This window comes from Phodopus roborovskii, unplaced genomic scaffold, assembly GCF_943737965.1.
Source record: "Phodopus roborovskii unplaced genomic scaffold, PHOROB, whole genome shotgun sequence".
NCBI lineage: Eukaryota > Metazoa > Chordata > Mammalia > Rodentia > Cricetidae > Phodopus > Phodopus roborovskii.
The window spans coordinates 3665227-3684829 of record NW_026125264.1 but is presented as its reverse complement, the minus strand read 5'-3'; the positions used below and the strand labels follow the sequence as shown (position 1 = coordinate 3684829).

Sequence of the window (19603 nt, the reverse complement as noted above, 5' to 3'; positions counted from 1 at the left end):
CCTTGCCTGTGTCAAAGTGGCATCTGTGCAGCAATCTGTTTGCCCAGTCTCTCTGTACTCAGATAAGACACCCAACCCCAGGGAAGGGTGGGAAGGGGAGGGGTTAGCCAGTGGAGAGAGCAGAATTCAAGCCTGGCTGCTTCCCTTACCTCATAAGTCATCCGACTCCTCACCTACATGATAGGACAGAGGCCCCCAGCACATCTGTGCAGAGAACACACTGGAGGCCACACTGATGGGGCTCTGCATAACACCTAGGCACACATTCTGTCTGTGTCATTGCCTCACGGAAACCCTCCAACACAATAGTTCCAGATAAAAGCACTTCTATTGGACTGTTACTGTGTTGTTGCTCACTGGACAATTGGGCTGTGGACCGAGCCTCAGAGAATGTATCTAGAAGCCCCAGGCTAGCTCCCAGCTCTGCCCTGATTTGTTAGGTATAGCCGTGTGGCCTGTCCCTGGTTACCTCTAAGCCCCTGTATTTCTCTGGCCTCCCAATTCCTATGGGCTGTGGCCATCTGGGGGCTGATGTGTTGGCACTGAAGATCCCTGCTCAGGAAACATTCTAGACATTTCATTTGTGGCCTGGAACAGCCTACTTCAGAAATGTCTACCAATGCCAGCATCTAGGAGCCACCATCCAGGAAGTCCTGCCTTTAGTAGCTTCCTGTCTTCTTATTTAGATTGACATCCATCCCTCTACAAACTTCAGCTCCATCCTTAGGTGCATGCCTCTCGGAGAGATTGGCTAATAGAACTCCATCCCAAGCCTACAAGGTGAGATGGAAAGATGCTTTTTAACTTCCTGTGTGTCCAGGGTGTCATGGTGGATTCCAGTCATGAAAGTAGTAGCCTCCTGGTATCAAGAACACATTGCTTAGGGAATATATATGGGTTCTTGAAAGCCAATCATCAAATTCCAGGAAGAGCAGAATGAGATGTCTCTTACCAGGGCTGCAGGAGATCCAGCCTGTCAGTGGGCCACAGGACAGCCCAGATCCCCTCCCAAAGGCACTCTGGGAAGGGGAACTGGGAGCCCTTGAGTCAGTCTTCATCCTGAGCTTCAACTTCCTGTCCTGGGACATGGGAAGTACCGTGGTGGGTGGCAGGTGTCAGCTAGCCTCTCCATGTGCTGGAGCCTGGCAGCCCAGGTCCCCCTTGCCTGCTTCCCCTGCTCCTGCCTGATCTACTCAGCACTGTGCCAGAGTCCTGCAGCCCAGTTTCTCTGGCTGACATTTGAAGCTGCTGAGCCTGCAGAAAGCCAGGCTCCTTGCTGTTCTTTCCTTTTCCACTCTACTGTGCTCCCTAATCTCATGGTGGACACCAGAGACCCTCCCTCCACTCCATCCCCTACACAGAGAACTGTTCCTACCTAGGGTGGTGTGACCACCCCACCTCACCTGGGTGGTCCCAGCTCACCATCCCCTCCTGGAAGAGACCTTCGTCTTCCTGTCTCCACACCTCCCCAGCCAGAATGTGCACAGAGCAGGCAGCTGTACCAGCCAGGTCTCTTATCTCTCCCTGCTCTCTTCCAGCTGATGTTTTCTCCTCTCTCCCTCTCTTTCTCCTTCCCTTCTTCCCTTTATTTTGAAACAAGATGCTATGATCCAGGAAGGTCCCAAATTCAAGACGCTCCAACCTCTGCTACGCAAGTGCTGGGATCCCGGGTGTGCACTGCCAGTGGCCTTCCAGCTGACATTTGCTTTGTCCTGTTGCAGTGTCCCTAAAGATTCCCAAACAGTTGTTCCAGGACTGCGCAGAGATCAAGGGCTCCGGAGCCAACGCCAGTGGTGTCTACACCATTCGTGTGGCCAACATGACAAGGCCTCTCAAGGTTAGGAGCTCCTGGGCAGGGTCTTTGAGATGGTGCTGAACTGGGGGCTTCTCTGACCGACCCTTCCACCCCACCCCAGATGGCTTTATCCACCATCTGAGAGCCAGGGAACAAGGGAGCCCTGTTTCTGGAAACTCCTACTAGGCAGGTTTCTGAGGAAGGGATGAAGCGCACCTCACAAAGCCAGAAGCATAGCCTTTGTCACCATCTTCTCCAGAACCAGGCTTCTAAGCAGAATCTCGGGAAACAGTTCTTTGTTGGTAAAGATGGCTGGCAGTTCCTGTAACTGATGGCTCTGGCCATCTATTTGTCATTGTCCAAGCAGGTTATTTCATTCACACAGTTCAGGAGAAGCAGGAGTTGGGTCTATGAAGCTGGTGATAGGCTGATGGGGTCGGGGTGTCATCTGGTGAGAGGCCCCAAGGTTGCCCTAAGCTTGACAGTCATTCGTCCATCTGTCCAACCGCCCTCCCCCGATGGTAGGGAGTCAGGGGAAGTACGGATGTCAGGGGTGAGGTGTGGGGCAGGCCAGAGGGAATGGGAGCAGTCCTTTTGTAGTGCCAGCCTGACTTTTCTGTATGTTGGGGACCATAGCCTTGTTTGACCCAGATTGACTTTTGTGTTTCTACATGACCTGCCACACCCCCCTTTCCACACAAAGAGGCAAAGTCTAGCTGGCTTTCACAACACTCTTGCTTTCCTGGTGTTTACTGTCATCCGGATAAAACAAGTGACTCTGGCTTTCCCTTTATGATACTGATAAGGCTTCCTTTCCAACCGTCATTTACCCTGTGGGTGTGGGCACAGGAATGCCAGCACTTTGAAAGTAAATGTGTCATTCGAGGGTGAGTAAGGTCAGCTGTGGTGCAATGTGGGCAGATGTGAATGGCTAGAATCGGGGCCACTGATGGAGAGACGGAAGCTGGCCTGGGAGGCAAGGGTTCTGAGCTCAGACCTCAGTGTGTCTTTGGTCCCACTTAGCTGCACACCTCTCTGGGCTTCCTGTACCCTATGCACTCACCACAGGTGCCCTACCTTCCCTCCCTCTGGCGGCCAGCTGAGCCCTATATGCTCGCCTATTTCTCTCTTTCCAGGAGTCTCCAGTGACTACCTCCTTGTAGCTACCCAAGCAGTCATACTCCCAGTAGTCAACTTCCCCTATCAGAGCCTCCTCCAAAGCCAGCCAGCCCCGTGAGCTGATTTATCTATCTATCTCCCATATCCATTGTCAGATGAATATGCACTGAACCAGTTGGAAGAATGTGTGCTGAATCCAGGCTGCAGGATTCAGCTGTGCTGGGCTGCAAGCCCTCTGAAAGAAAGGCTCTTTTGTCTTGTTCACACATACAACCCTGGCCTTGAACAGAGGTTAGTAGGTAGATGCTTGGAAGACCTTCATCCAGTGTGCCCATTGGAACAGGGCTTTCTGAGTCTATACTGCATCCAAATTCCTCTGCTTGCTGTGGTTTGATCTCAGGAGGTTATGAGCCGAGTCCTTGATTTTCAGCTGGTGGTGCTGTTCTGGAATGTTCTGGAAAGTACGGACAACACAGCCTAGTTGGAGAAAGTGGATCAGTGAGAACACACCTGTCAAGCCTCAGTCCTTCTTCACTCTCTGCTTCCTATCTGTCATGAGTGGAAGCAACACACACATACACATACTCTCACACTCACTCACACACACACACACACACACACTTTCACACTCACACACACTCTCACACTCACACACACTCACACTTTTGCACACTCACACACTCACACTTCCCCACTCACACACTCTCACACAGTCACACACTCACACTCTCTCACACTCACACACACACTCACATACTCACACACTCACACACATACTCTCACACACACTCATATATACACACTCTCACACTCACACACACTCACACACTCTCATACTCACACACACTCACACTTCCACTCTCACACACTCACACACTCTCTCACACTCACACACACTCACACACATACTCTCACACTCACTCACTCATACACTCACACACATACTCTCATACACACTCACACACACTCACATACGCTCTCACACACTCATATATACACACTCACACACACTCACATACTCTCTCACACACTCATATATACACACTCACACACACTCACACACACTCACATACTCTCTCTCACACACATACAGTCATACATACTCTCACACATACTCTTTCATACTCATACACACACACTCACACATACTCTCACACTCACACACTCACACACACATTCTCCCACCATAATATGTTTTGTCTCAGCACAGAATGCCCAGCAATAGTGTCCTAAAAACACTATTAAGCCACTACCAAAATAAGTTCTCCCTCCCTCAAGTTGCTCCTGTCAGGTGTCTAATGTGAACTTTGACCTTGGATGCACCCCTGCAGTACTAATAAATGAGAAACACCTCATGCATGTGTCAGCCTCTATTTGGAATGTCTTCCACGGTTTATAGTATTTGCAGAGAACAGAGCATAAAGAGTTCAGAGTATTAACATTCCCACTTTGCAAATGAGGAGAAGGCTCTGACAGGGTGTCCCTCACCTGCCTCCTTGAAAGAGGATGGCAATGGGTGGGGAGTCTGAGTCTGGATTTTCCTGATGCCCTTTGACCTCAGGTTCACTGTAGCTGAAGAAAGGCAGAGTTCGGCCAAGTTACATTTAGACTGGCTGAGAGTTGGCTTGTGGCCCCTCCAAGAGCTTCCAGATGTGTTGTTGTGTGCCCCCCCCAGGTGTTCTGTGACATGGATACGGATGGAGGTGGCTGGACTCTCATCCAGCGCAGGCAGGATGGAAGCACAAGTTTCCAGAGGACCTGGGAGGAATACAAAGAGGTAATATGTTGTCCTGGGGGCTCCCAGAGCAGAGCTTGTGCAGGGAGAGGGTACTGTGGTGGGGGCTGGTACACCTTTACCTCTCTCAGGGCGAAAGCCTAGCTCACCTAAAGCCAACTCCAAGCTCATTTGCTTTTCCAGACCCTAGCCTCAAACTGAGTCCTCTTTTGACATTTCTCACGTGTGTCCTAAGAATGAACTTTTATTTTTGTGTTAATATTTGGAAAAGTTACACATACATGTTGGTAACACCTTTTAAAAACTCCAACGGAGGGACTGGGGAGGTAGCTCAGTAGGTGACATGCTCGCTGGGTGAGCAAAGGGACCTAAGCTTTATCCCCAGAACCTATGTAAGAAAGCTGGAAAGGGTGACATGAACCTCTGGTTCCAGATCTGAGGAGGCAGCAGACAGATCCCTGGAGCTCAGAGACTAACCAGCCAAGTGAATTGTCAAGCTCCAGGCCAGTGAGTTCCTGTCTCAAAAACAAGGAGGACAACCCCTGAGGACTGACACCTGGGGTTGACCTCTGGACTACAAGCACACGCGCGTGCACGCGCACACACACAGCATGCACATACACACACACAGCATGCACATACACACACATAGCATGCACATACAACACACATACATGCGCGCACACACATGCCTATGCACATACAGCACACAAACACATGTGCGCGTGCACACAAGCACATACACACATGTATATATACATACAGCACACATGCATGCACACACACACACATACATGGAAAAATAATGAATGAAACAAGGGGGGAAACTCCCCATCATCCCTGACTATATGGCTTAAATTAATTTCTTCTTCTTCTTTTTTTTTTTTAAAGACAGGGTCACTCTATATAACACTGGCTGCCCTGGAACTCACTATGTAGACCAGGCTTGCCTAAAACACATAGAAATCCACCTGCCTCTGCTTCCTGAGTACTAGGATTAAAGGTGTGCACCACCAGGCTCTACAGATCTCCTCATCTTTGTATACATCTGTAACACATCTACAAGACAAATTTCTTCCTCTTTCTCCTCCTCATCTTTTTCTGGACTTCCTGTATTTCAAGTTGACCTCAAAGTCTCCTTGTAGTTGAAGATGACCTTCAACTCCTGGTCCTCCTGTATCCACCTTCACAAGGCTAGGATTATAGGGTAATTCTCCAAGGTGGGGTCGCTGCCTCAAGGAACCCTGTGTTGTATAGGATGGCAATGAGTACCCGGCTGCCTTCCAACCTTACATTTTCAGTTAAATTTTGAACACAGGAGTTTTGGCCAGCTAACTTAAAGGCCCTTAAAGTATTCAAAAGTAAAAGAAATAAAAGAGATATTTACCAGGAATCGAGCAACCAGTGTCCACCAGTCGCCCTCCAGATAAGGATTTAAAGGAGTTAGCATTAAGCAGCCTGCAGATCAAGGGCGTGGAGGACACTTTGTGCCCCTGTCCTTGGTCCTGAGGGATTTCTCTGCCAAGGTCATAGGTTTCTTGCTACCCTGGACACACACAGTCTGAGGAGTTGCAGCCTTACCTTTCTCTGTCACTGAAACTGTTGGGCCTCTCTCTTGCCTCTGGAAAAATGTCCTCCTGCTACTTCTGCCCAGCAGTGGGCTTGATCGCTCAGCTGTTTTCTTCCTGCGGAGGCTTAACTTGCATGTAGCTGAGTCCACAACTATAAAGCAGAAAGCTCTGTGAATTTGCCCACAGGCTCACCCATGTGACCAGCATTCACAACTAAATACCCAACTTTCTGGGAAATCCCCCTGCACCCCCTCTCCCTAGGTGTGTCCCCAAAGGTAGTGGCTATTTCTTTCTTATGCTTATTTTATTGTCTGTGGGTGTGGGTTTACCTGTGTGGTATATGCACACATGCAGGTTTATACCCTCAGTCATGCCAGGAGGCCAGTGGAGGGTGTCAGGTATCCTGCTCTGGGACTCTCTTCCTTACTCCCTTGAATCAGTGTCTCTTACTAGCTTAGAGCTAAGCTGGTGGCCAGCAAGCCTCAGTGACTCTCTTGTCCCTGCTTTGTACACGGGTGTCAGGAGTTCTAACTCAAGCCCTCATTTTTTGCACAGCGATTGCTCTTCCCTGATGAGCCATTCTCCCAAGCTATTCCAATTCCCATCACCACAAATGAGCTTTGAGTCTTTCTGATTTTGGAGGAATATGGGTTTGGTTATTTTTTTAGCAGGTTTAAATTTTACAAATGTTTTATCTTTGTTCTCTGGGAGGGAGCTCCTGTCCTAGGCCTGTGCACACTGTTCTTACGAACTTGCTCATTAGGCACTGTCTTTGGATAAGTGGCCATGGAGCCTGGGCTGGCCCAGCTCCTCAGCCACAGACACCACCTCCCTCTTCAGCACACAGCCACCCTTTCCTCTCCTCCCCCACAGGGTTTTGGTAACGTGGCTGGAGAGCACTGGCTGGGCAACGAGGCTGTGCACCACCTCACCAGCAGGACAGCCCACTTGCTGCGTGTGGAGCTGCATGACTGGGAAGGGCGCCAGACCTCCATCCAGTATGAGCACTTCCAGCTGGGCAATGAGAAGCAGCGGTACAGGTGGGCCCGGGGCCCAGGCTTGTGGGTGGTTTGGGGTCCCAAGGCAAGTGGCTACAGAGTCTGCACCGAGAGTCATTCCCTGGGCGTCTCCTGCTTCTGCCATCTGGCCCCCATTTGGGTGCACGTCACGGGATCTGGAGGTGGCCACTTAGCACTCAGCACATCTTGGCCACTGGGCGGGGTGAAGAGACTGTCACTGACGCCACCGTGCCTAGAGCAAGAAGGGATCCTCCAAGGCTGGTCACCCCAATTACAGGCAGCAGGAGGGGGGTTGACTTCTCAGTCTACCCTGTGCCCTGCGGTAAGGTGCAGAAGTCCTCACAGTGGGAGAAAGGAGACCCTTCTCAGCACTGCTGTTTGCAGCTCTGGCTGAAACCTCGGCCCATCAGGGTCAGCATTCTCTGTGCTTTTCAGCAGTGCTGGGCATAAGACCATGGTCAACTCAGCAAGGCTTCCCGCCCCCTCCCTCTGCCTGATTTATGGTGTGTGATAGGGAAAAGAAGCAAGCATTTCCCAAGCACTCGCTGTGTTCCAGATACTGTTCAACCCTCTCTTCAGTCGTGCGAGGCAGACTTTACTATACGTGGTTTTGTGAGAAGGAAACTTTTGTGTAAAATGACAAGTTAGATGGATCCTGGATTTGAACTTAGTTCCCCCTGTCATCAAATCCACTGTGTCTCCACTCTGTGATGTCATCTCTCTGAAACACTCACTGATCTTCGAATTAAGCCAGTGTCGCAGCTATCTTTGAACCGGGCCAGAGTGGACTCATGAACTCACTACAAAGATGCCCCCTGACATCTGTCCCCTCTAGAGCTGCAGGCAACTTCCAGAAAGCTAAGAGCTCTTACTTCCTCCCAGGGGACTCTCTAAACGACTCTTTGCCTATAAATTCACTTCTGGGGATCTCCCCTGGAGTCCCCCCGCCCGCCATGCCTCCCTTTTCTTATGAAATGTCCTTGCTTCCTCCAGCGGAGTGGGCCTGCCAGCCTCCCTTGTGGGGCCCACCCTGATGCTTGAGGTGCAGGAAGCAGAGCTGGAGGAAGCATCCCTAAGGCTGAGCTGTGCTGAGCTGAGTGAGACAGGCGCTCCATATCCTCCGAGCTGAACAGGGAGAACTTGATACACCCTGCTGGTGCCTACTGATGCCACTGACCCACCAGAACCCCTTTCTGAGTGGCCCTGAGCAAATTCTTCTACCCTTTCATTTGTTGGGTGGAAGCCCTGAACATACTCCCCCACCCAGTTCAGAGGTGCAGGCTCAAATGTGGGGTTCCACCCAAAGCACCCTCACAGTGCCTGGCAGGTAAATAGTATTGTAATAGCGATCCCTGTTGTAGCCCTCATGTGCCATTGGCTTGCTTCTGAGAGCCAGAGTCTGGCATCATAACCTATGGTAAGGCACCTAGCATATAGTGAGTGTTGGGTAAATGGTGGAGAGTTTTAAATGCTATGTTCAAAGGTAGAATTATACCACCCCAACATCTGTCTAGCAGTGTATGTGTTTGTGTCCACCACACAAAGTTGTGCTCAGGTCTCCACATTCCCTAAGTTCTTTGCAATGTAAACCCGGTGTTTTAGACGCCTCTGGTTTTGTCTCTGAACCATGGAGAGCTCCCTGCTACCCGCTCTGCCATGCCTTAAAGAGCAGCATGTACTTAATAGGTTGGGGAGCCCTAATGACAGGGTATTGAAACTTGCCCTGTGCCAAGCATGTGCTGGTCACTTGGAAAAGACTCTAGCCTGGACCTACCTCCTCAAAGCTGCTCATATCCCAATGTGGTAATAGTGTGGTGGGGAAGAGACATGTTCACAGGCAACCCACTTCCTCCAGAGAGGCAGAGCTGCCAGGACATTACCCAGGACAGTCAAATAGGTCTCCTGGGAGAGGTGTGGCTTGTGACACATGAGTCTGTTTTGGAGGGGAATCCTAGAAAATGAAATTTTCTCAAAAACATCAGAGGGGGATGGAGAGATAGCTCAGGCATTAAATTTCATGCCTTTCCAGCATAAGGACCCATGTTCAATCCCCAGAACCAAAATTTTTAAAGCCAGACATGGTGCTACATGCTTATACACCCAGTGCTGGAGAAGCAGAGACAGTAGACTGACTGGAGCTCCCTGGGCCAATGAAATAAACCCTGTCTGGAAAAAAAATGCCTGAGGAGGGGCACCCAAGATTGTCCTCTGGCCTCCATAAGCACACAAACATATATGTCTACACACAGACAAACATCTACACACACACACACACACATACTTTAAAAAAATAGCAAAGAGTTGGCATCCAGCTGGGTTATACGTTCCCCAAAATTGAATAAGAAGTTCACTAAGGCTTCTAGGCTATAAGGTATCCACTTATAAGGGAAAGCCAGGAAGACTGGCTTAGGGGTGGGGTGGGGGCCCTGAAAACCACTGGAAGGCCTGGAAATTGCCAAAGGAGGAGCAGGGGGAGAAGGATGACAGCTTGCACTGGGACCCTATCCGGGTCAGCAGCTAAGGTGGGAACACCCATAGAAAAGCCCAGAAGAGGGAATGAAAAGGCTTGCAGTGGCAGGAGGCACCCTTGTTTGTCAGATGCAGTGACAGGAACACTCTGAACACGGTGGGACACACTTCACACTCTCATTTAGGGAATTCCCAAGAGACTCAAGTAGCAGGGTTTCTTTAGACACGCATGATCAAAGTGAGGTTTCCTGGGCCCTGAGGTAGAGGTCCCCAGAGAATCACTGACACCAATCTGGTTCCCAGAAAGAAAAGAGGCAACCCTGAGTTTAATGGCCAGAGGAAGAAGCTAGACTGGCTAGGGCCAGTCACTTCTCTTTGCAACAGTGGTCCCTGGGGCTAGAGTAACATGTTAAGAGCACACTTGGGCCTTCATGACTGGTCATGAATACCCTGCCTGGCCACAGACAGATAGAGCCTGTGGGTGAGAGGCATGGACTGAGCCAGCCGTATAGATGTTCCATGCTTCCTTGGCTGGGTGCCAGGTCCTGCCCTGGCTGCCGCCCCCCTCCATCTGCTTCCCTCTCTATGGAAACATCTCAGTGGCTTCCAAGCCAGCTCCTGCCTCAATTGTTCGGGTAAGCTTTCCCTACACTATTTAGCCAGGCTGGCCTGTCCCAAGGACTGAATCACCAGTCCTGAATGCACAGGGTTCTCACCGACACCCCCAACCTCTCAGCACACTTCACCTGCTGCTGTCACTAAATCACTAGGTGAGCAAGGTCACAGTAAGTCTCTTGTCACTATCTGAGTAACTGAAGACACTGAGTCTCAGTGGGGTGAAGATGACTTCCCAAAGCCAGGCCATGCTAGGTTTGAATTTAGGCACTCTGTCCTACCCCCGCTCCACAGCCATTATCACCCCGTAGGTTTGGATATAGTCACCAGGGATACAGAGTCTGGCAAAGAATTAGAAGCCCTCTGTCCCCTAGCTGGATGGTTTCCTGAGTGTTGGCACATGGGGCTGGTGTGTCCAGTGAAGGCTTTTAGGAAGAGGTGTAGAATAGAGCGGCAGTGATGCACTGAGGTTGCAGGGTGGTCTGCTGGCAATACCAGGCCCTCCAGACTGGATGCCAGCTCTGATGGTTACTGGTTCTGAGAACTGAGCAGCTTCCTTTGGCTCTTGCATCCCCATGTTGTCGTGTAGAAAAAGGTATTATGAGGCTTAAATGAAAATGAGTTAGCCCTCTCAAGGCACTGAAACAATGCCTGGCCCAGAGCAGATATTCAAAAGATTGCTAGCTCCAGACATCGCCTAGGCACACCCACCTCCGGACAGCATCTGTGTCTCCCACTCAGAGCTCTCTAGGACCCAAATTCAGCAAATAAGAAAAAGCCAACAGCAGTAAGTGATGTGACTCCAGGGTCACAAGTGAGGAGGGCATCAGAGCAGACTGTTTCCCCTGCAAAAATACCAGGAAGGAAACTTTGCCAGAACAAAGCCCTTTGGGGGGCACCAACCTTACTCTGTACCTCTTTCTTACCCTATCCCTCCTCCTGGGCCTCTAGCCTCTTGGTGAATACAAGCAGCAGCTCAACGGGGCTCAAGAACAGCCTGGCTCCGAGGGGAACCAAGTTCAGCACCGGTGACATGGACAATGATAACTGCATGTGCAAGTGTGCTCAGATGATGTCTGGAGGTGGGTGTATCCAGATGCTGTCTGGAGGTGGGTGTATCCAGATGCTGTCTGGAGGTGGGTGTATCCAGATGATGTCTGGAGGTGGGTGTATCCAGATGCTGTCTGGAGGTGGGTGTATCCAGATGATGTCTGGAGGTGGATGTACCCAGGTGACATCTGGAAGTAGAGGAGGGTATGTCCAGATGCTGTCTGGGGTTGGGTGTGCCTGGTGAGGCTCCAGCCAAATCTCCCTCTTCCAGGTCATTGAAGTTCACATGAGGTTGTACCTCCTATAGAAACACCCCTAGATTTCCTTAGAGACCAGCTGGGAGACACCAAGAGTAGCTCTGAGAAAGCATCCCACCCCCGCTCCCCAGGCCAGGTAGAAACAGCATGGGGGAGACCAGAGGCAGGAAAGGCAGGTCCATTCTACACCTTTGTCAGGCAGTGCAAGGATGGAGATGGGGTGCGGAAAACACAGATAAAAGAGACTCAAGTCCTAGAGACAAGGACCAGAGGAGGCCAACAGTGACACAAGGTGGCAGAAGCAGAGAGGTGCAGATGACAGCAGACAGCACAGAGAGGAATAAAGCTCAGTAGATGGGCAGGAGGCATGCAGAGCACACTGGAGACGGAGCCCCAAGGAAAGGCCGTTCAACAAGGACAGAAAACACACGAGCAAGATGACACAGACAGAGGACACTCAGAGACCTCTAGAGGGAACAGCAGGAAGGTATAACAGAGCATGGTAGGAGGTCATGAAGGGGAAAGAAAGAGGGAGATGGGGTGAGAGAGGGCGCAGGAAGAACAGAGCCTCTGCTGCCCTCCAAAGCTCTGGCTTCACCTCTCCCCAAGCCCAGCCCACTGCCTTCAGCAAGCAGGCACCCCAAGGTGACAGCCCACCAGCCCTACCCTCCTAGAATCCAGACCACCTCATCCCATCTCCCCCAAACTCAGACTCTGTCCTCCCTCTTCCACTAGGGTGGTGGTTTGACGCCTGTGGCCTCTCCAACCTCAATGGCATCTACTATCCAGTTCAACAACACTTGCACAAGATCAATGGCATCCGCTGGCACTACTTCCGGGGCCCCAGCTACTCACTGCACGGCACACGCATGATGTTGCGGCCAATGGGTGCCTGACACACAGCCCCGCAGAGACTGATGCCATAGGAGGATTCTCAACCCGGATGGCTTTGTGCGAGCTGAGCCCCACCCAGAAATCAGTGCCCAGGGCTCATCCTTGACATTCTCGGACAGCAGAGCCAGCTCACCTTGCCCCTAAATTACAGTCACCTGCCCCCCTGTGGAATGCTGGGTGCTTATGGCACTGCCTGTGTGGTAACTTCACTCTTCTTCCTCCTGCCACCCGCAGGGACTTCCCACCATGACCTGAGGCAGGCTAAACTAGACACCTCAAGAGGTTGGGGTTGCAGCAGGTGGGAGGACCTTCCAGACTGAGGGTGCCCTCCTCCAGGGGAGGCTGAGAATCTATTTCCCTTATCCAATTCCAAGTCTCCCCAGCCTTGACATGACTGCAGATTCTTTCCAAGGCCCGGCCACTGTTCCTATTCCCTGACCCACAACCCTGGTGCTAGACATTATTTCCCAGTGCTCTGTGGTTCCTGGACTTCAGTGGCTGATGGTCAGACCTCTCAGAAGAGGGGAATGAGAGGGGTCTTTTTATGCCAGTGCACCCTAGAGTATGTCCCACAGGTAATAATCAGGGCTCCTCTTTAAACTACCTAGGATGAAGTCAGAGAGAATCAGCAAGCCAAATAAAAAGAACAGGCTTTCTTAACTGCAGGACTTGTCAGAGCCTCTCATGTGTTCCCAAGCCTGTGGCCACCCATGAAAGGGATAGGGGAAGCAGCTTTCTCCAAATGTCCTTATTTGAAAATGAGGGCTGGGAAGATGGCTCCATTGGTAAAAAGTTCTTGCCATGCAAGTAAAGACTGAAATTCAGATCCCCAGCATCCATGTAGAAAGCTGGGTGTGGCCAAGAGGATCTGTGATCAGCACTGGGGAAGGCCGAGACCGGCGACTCTGCAGTCAACCTCACTGATTCGGTGACAGAAAAAAATAAGGTGGAGAAGTAGCTAAGGAATACCTGAGCTGACCTCTGGCTTCCACATGTACAGCTATTACACAGGAACATACACACACACACACACACACACACACACACACACATTTTTTTTTTTTAGTTCCATGTCAGGGCCATGGATCCCTTTGGAAAAGGTCCTCACCTGTCAGGAGGAGGATTCCTAGAGATATGTCCCCCACCTCCAGCTCTACCCCACATTTACAGGTTGCAAGGATCATAGGGTAGCCTCAGACAGCTTCTAAAAAAACACTAGAAGGAACTTTGCATTAAAATAGACACACATCAATAAAGAAGGTTCTAGAACTGAGATCCTGTCTGTGCTAGAAGTTCATCTCCTCCAGGGATCCTTTTGCCCACATGAAGCTAGACCTCTGCCTGTGTGGCTGCCTTAGGGGCTCCTCAGACACTCTGGCTCAATCCAGCAACTGTCAGGCCTGACACTAGTGCCAAGGGATTCTTCCCACCTCATCCAACACAGCACTGCCCCTCTGTCTGCATTGGAGATGAGGCCTCAACAGACATAGGGCCCCCACAATCTCCCTATGACCTCTAAGAAGCTCTAACTGAAAGTGGCCACAGCCACTGTCTTGCCTTGTGAATCCCTGTGTCCCCTGCCACAATCCTCACAGTTAACATCCCCCAACACCCAGCCCAACCACGAAAGCACGTTTTTGAGGTCTCCTGGGCAAGCTAGGCCTACCTCCCTAGGATCCAGCAATTCAGGAGCATTTCCAGCAGGACCAGAAAAGACTTAGGAACAGGCTGTTGCATGGAAAACTGGAATCATCTTACTCAGCATTTACCCAGCAGAATTTTACTACGCACCTACTGTATGAGACTGGGAAAGGTTTGAGGGGATCATACTGGCTCTGAGACCCTAAGCCAGTGGCTCAGCTTCCCATGGCCTTTATTATCCTGTCTGAGAAATGGACTCGATAATGTTGCCTCTATGCTATAGAGGAATGGAGCCATTTGTACCAATGACCCAGTCTCCCAGAAGAATGTTAGCTCCTGAGCTGAGGAGATGGCCTCATCAGGAAAGTGCCTCGTGTGGGCACACTATCAGAAACTGAGCTTAATCTGCAGAGCCCAGATGAGAAGATGGGCACAGTGGCTGCTCCTATAATGCCAGCACTGAGGAGGCAAAGACAAATGGGTCCCTGGGGATCACTGGACAGTCAGTCTGGTCTAATGGGCAAGCTCCATATCCAAGTGAAAGACAAAAATGGACAGCTCCTAAGAAATGACATCTGAGGTTGACCTCTAGCCTAGACACACACACACACACACACACACACACACACACACACACACACACACACACGTTCCCCCAAAAGGCCAAAGGAGAGAGGAAGGCCACCCCCTTCCAATGTGTGCTACTACTCCTGATCCTGGTAAGCAGGGAGAATCCTATTGTGTCCACAGTGTTTTTCTGTGTTGTGACATTTCTAGGCTACCCCATGCTTCGAAGTAGAGCAAGGCAAAGCTGAGGGTCCTAGGAGGCAGCCCCTCCATCGGTTCACTTTGGACTCCTGCTTTTAAATATCCATACTGCCCTCTCACCTTCCTTCCTCCTCACCAGGTCCCATAGAAACAGTATCCTGAAGATGAGCTCACTCACATCCATGGGACATTTTCCGTTACAGCTAGCCCCAGGTACTTAAGTGAAACCTCTGCCTGTAACTTGTCACGTCCCTGATTGACTGGATTCTCGGCAGGGTCTCTGACGTGATGGTTCCAGCAGCCTTAGTTCATGTCCCAGCTCAGCATCTTGAGCCAGAGAACTGTTCGGGCCCAGAGGTTCCAACCAAGGATGACCCTCTCTGGCATCCAGCATGGGTCTGGGGTTCTGAGTGGCCAAAGCCAGGTTACATGATCATATCTGACCCAGGTAGGGCCATTTGGACCAAGCCAAGTCTTGTTTGCAGTAAGCAGGGAGGCAGGAGGACTCCAATTTCTCTTCTCTGTCTCCCCACCACAGCCTCTGCCCCAGCTTCCCTGTCCCCAAATCTTGCCTAAGGTGTCAGTTGAGCCCAGGTTACCTCAGATAATCAAGGACCTGTGGTGTCATGCCCAGAGATTCCAGACATGGTTCTGAAAATCCCTGGTCTCTCTAATCCCACCAAACTCTGACAGCCTGAGGAAGATAAATGCTGAAGGGGCCCCATGGGGACAGGGGTGGCTTGGGGATCTCCTGGGGCCACAGATGCTGGGAACTAGATCAGGAATGTTTGCCCCTGAGATTCCTACCCAAAATCTTTGTCACCTCTTCTTGCTCAGTATCCTTCCGTTTCTGTGGTAAAGGAAGAATTTTGCCCAGCTGCATAGACACTCATTCCAGTACACATGCAGCCAGCCCTGAGCTGCCTTCTTCCATGAGCTCTGTGGAGACATGTAGCTACCTACCATAAAAATGCTAAAGTGCTGTCCCTGCTGCCCATGACAAGGGCTAAAGGAACTTTCTAGAAAGACTGCAAGGCCAGTCTGTCCTTTTCACTGATGCCCAGTCAGTCCTGGTGGAGACAGCCAGGCGGCACACATTGTTCCTGAGAGCATTGTGTGTGATCAGAAAAGGCTGTTTCTGTACTGGAGTTCGCTGTGTTCATATCAGGGACGTAATGAAGGGCAACAGGGAAGGTGGCCCTTGAAGGAGTGAGATAGAAAACAGGCAGCCCTCATGGAAGGTTCGGGAATAGAGCTTTGTCTGGGTTTTCCTTCCCATCACTGTCTGAGTCTTTGCTTCCCTCTTTGAAAGATACTCTGGAAAGCAGGGCATTGTTGCCATGGCAACAGCAGCAGCAGCAGCCTCTTTAGTGGAGCAGCTTTTCAGATACATGGTAGGTTCATCAGTGTTGTCTCATTCCTTCTTGGGTGCATTCACTTGCACAGCTGTGAGTGGTTGAAGACCTCCCTGGACCGAGGCCTGGCTGGGTGATGGGGATGGAGCAGTATATGGACAGATGTCTACAGTCTACCTCACTGAACTAAACAGACTTAGGGGAAGACAGCAAAGGAGCAAATTAAAAGTAGTCAAGATGAAGTGAATTTAAAAATACACCACAAATGTAGACAATACACCGGACAAATCAGAAAGAATTACAACTCAGAAACCTCTAAGGAGGAAGCCTGTGTGTGTGTGTGTGTGCGTGTGTGTGTGTGTGTGTGTGTGTGTGTGTGTGTGTGTGTGTGTGCTGGGAAGGCCAGAGGTTGACATGAGATGTCTCCCGCAACTGCTCTTCACATTGTTTTGAGACAGGGTCTCTCACTGAACCCCGAGTTCCCAGACTGCTGGCCAATTAGCAACAGGAATCTTCCTGTCTCTACCTCTCAAGTTCTGGGGTTACAGGCATGCACCACCATGTCCAGCTCCTAATGTGGTGCTGGAGCATTCAGGTCCTTACACTTGTGTATCAAGCACATTACTGACTGAGCAATCTCCAAAGCCCTACAAAGACGACCTTTTCTTCTTCCTTCCTCCTTCTTCTTCTCCTTCTTCTTTTTCTTCTTCTTCCTCTCCTCCTCCTTCTCTCTCTTCCTTCATCTTCCTCTCTTCCTCTTCCTCCTTCTTTATTCTCCCTCTCCTCCCTCCTCTTTCTTTAAGATGTATATATTTTAACTGGGAATGCTGGCACATGCCTTTAATCTCAGCATTCAGGAGGCAGAGGCAGGTATATCTCTGTAAGTTCAAGGCCAGCTTGATCTACAAAGGAAAGGCCAGAGAGTGAGACTCTGTCTCAAAAACAAACAAACAAACAAAAATCCACATTATTTAATGTGCGTGGGGTGTTTTGCCTGGATGTATATATAAGTATCGTGTGCATGCCTCAAACCCAGCAAGGTCAGAATAGGGTATCAGATCCCCTGGCACTGGAGTTACACATGACTGTGAGTCGCCATGTGAGTGCTGGGAACTGAACTCAGGTCCTCTACAGGAGCAACAGTGGTTTTTTTTTGTTTTGTTTTGTTTTTAATGTATTAGTGCTCTGCACGTATACCTGCACACCAGAAGAGGGCATCAGATCCTATTATAAATGGTTGTGAGCCACCATGCTCAGGACATCTGGAAGAACAGCCAGTGCTCTTAACTCCTAAGCCATCTCTCCAGTCCCACAAGTGTTTTCAATCGCTGAGCCATTTCTCCAAGCCCTAAAGAGACAATATTTTCATCAATGTCTAAGTAGGTGCGAAGGACATGAGCAGATGAAGGGCTGTAGGAAAAGTGGAGTAGTATAAAGAACAGCCAGTGCAAAGGCCCTGAGGTTGGCGTGAGCTTGACGAATTTGTATAACCACAGGAGGCCAGTGTGACTGGAGGCTAGGGAGAAAGTGAAGAAAGAATGTGACCTTCCAACCATGAGAACAACATCCCCCACTACACACACACACACACACACACACACACACACACACACACACACACACACACACAAAACGCTCCTGCTATTTCATCCCTTGATTCACTGTGGGTCTGAAGATCTGCCCATCTAGACCAGTAAGCAGCAGAAGAGGAAGTCCTCCAGATGCCACTGCTGGGGTCAAAGGTCCACTCTGTCTATCCTGGATATTAGAAAGAGAAAGGAAATGCAGGGCAAAGGGGGACAGAGGTCAGCCAGCAGACACATGAGGTAATAGCCTTTAGCTGTGTGTTCTCGGTGCTAACTACCTGAATACCATTTACCTGGACCCCCAGTAGGTTCAATTGCCTTGAGTTCCCGGTGTGGACACTGAGGCTCAGAGACATTAGGACATAGACTAAGCTAATAGAGCCAGAATTCTGTGGCTTCAATAGACCTGGGATGGAATAATCATGCCTAGTGGGTAGCTCTGCCATCCCCAGCCAGAGCTAGCTCTCTTCCCTGGGCAGGGGGACTGACCCCAGAGTACCATCTCCTAACTGGCAGGAAGAGAAGCGGGACATGTAGCCCATCTACCCTCTAGCACCACCCTCCCAGCCAGCCTCACCCCTTAGCCTCAGTCCTCCTGATGAAAACCCCTGGCGGTCTCTGAAGTAGAAATTCTCTACTCTAAAAAGACATTCACATGTTCAGCCTATAACCAGGGCTCTTTGCAACCTCTGGGACTCCGCCTCTACCTAGGGAGTCCTACTGTGGAGAAGTAAGGCTCCAGGTGACCATCAACTAACCTGGAAGGATTCTCATTTCGTGTCCTTGTGGCACTAGTTCAGGGACCCAGACATAGCACTGCCACAAAAACACAGTTCAAGGACTAGGCTCTGCCTTCTAGGGGAAGGTGGGGCCTCTAAGATCTCCGTGAACAAGTACATTAGAGACACGCACTGTCCATTCTTTGTGACAGAGCCTTAGGGTATTTTCCACATCAAACACAGTACAGGAACCTGCCTTCAGATATCCTTAAGCCCCATAACCCCTCAGTGATAACCTAGTATACCCCCTTTCACAGGTGGGGAAACTGAGGCATGGGAAAGTGATGTCACATTGCTAAAGCCTCATGCAAGGAGCTACATAGGTCCTGTCCTATCCAGAGGATGTCCTGTCTCCACTCACTGCCTTGTGACCTGGTTCAAGGAAAGCAATTGAACACTGGGCCTTCCCCGGGCACTGCCAACCTTCACTGGGTGCTGGAACTTACTGGGCCCTCTTGCCTCCAGGAGATGGGACCTTTGTTCAGGTTTCTGACTCCGTGATTATCCTACCATGGTTTCAGAACACACAGGCATATGCATGCAAGTACTCTGCTGCTACACTCCCAGCCCTGGCTCAGAAGTCCAAGTATTGATTCTGGTCTGGGAGCAGGGGACAGTTGTAGGACACTGAGTGCCTCCTGTCTGGCCCAGCTCCTTCCTGGGTGGCCAGTAACTGCCTCTTCCCCTACAGAGTCTGGGAGCCGTTGTACCTAGACTCTGGGAATAGAGTGGGCTGAGAAAGCAAAGGGTTAAGATCCACACCACGACACAACTGGTCATCAGTGTGCTAAGGGTGACTGGGTGCAGTATGTTTCCCCGTCATCTTCTGCTTCTTGCTCATTACACTACGGAAACTCACATATGGACCCCAAAGGCTCTTGGGCCCATTTCAAACACAGACGCCAATCCAGGGACCTGCTCTTTTACTGCTGTTTGGGAAAGGACTTCAG

The 19603-nt window shown here is 50.5% G+C and overlaps 1 protein-coding gene across 1 annotated transcript in view; it reads left to right on the top strand.

The window, feature by feature from the left end:
• Positions 1–12613, top strand: part of Angpt4 (angiopoietin 4) — a 33927-nt gene extending 21314 nt beyond the window's left edge. The window contains exons 5-9 of the mRNA XM_051193729.1: positions 1722–1837; positions 4590–4691; positions 7094–7260; positions 11275–11405; positions 12366–12613. Of these exons, the coding sequence (XP_051049686.1) occupies positions 1722–1837; positions 4590–4691; positions 7094–7260; positions 11275–11405; positions 12366–12526 (677 nt within the window). The 3' untranslated portion in view covers positions 12527–12613. The remainder of the gene's footprint in view (positions 1–1721; positions 1838–4589; positions 4692–7093; positions 7261–11274; positions 11406–12365) is intronic.
• The last annotated feature ends 6990 nt before the right edge of the window (positions 12614–19603 follow it).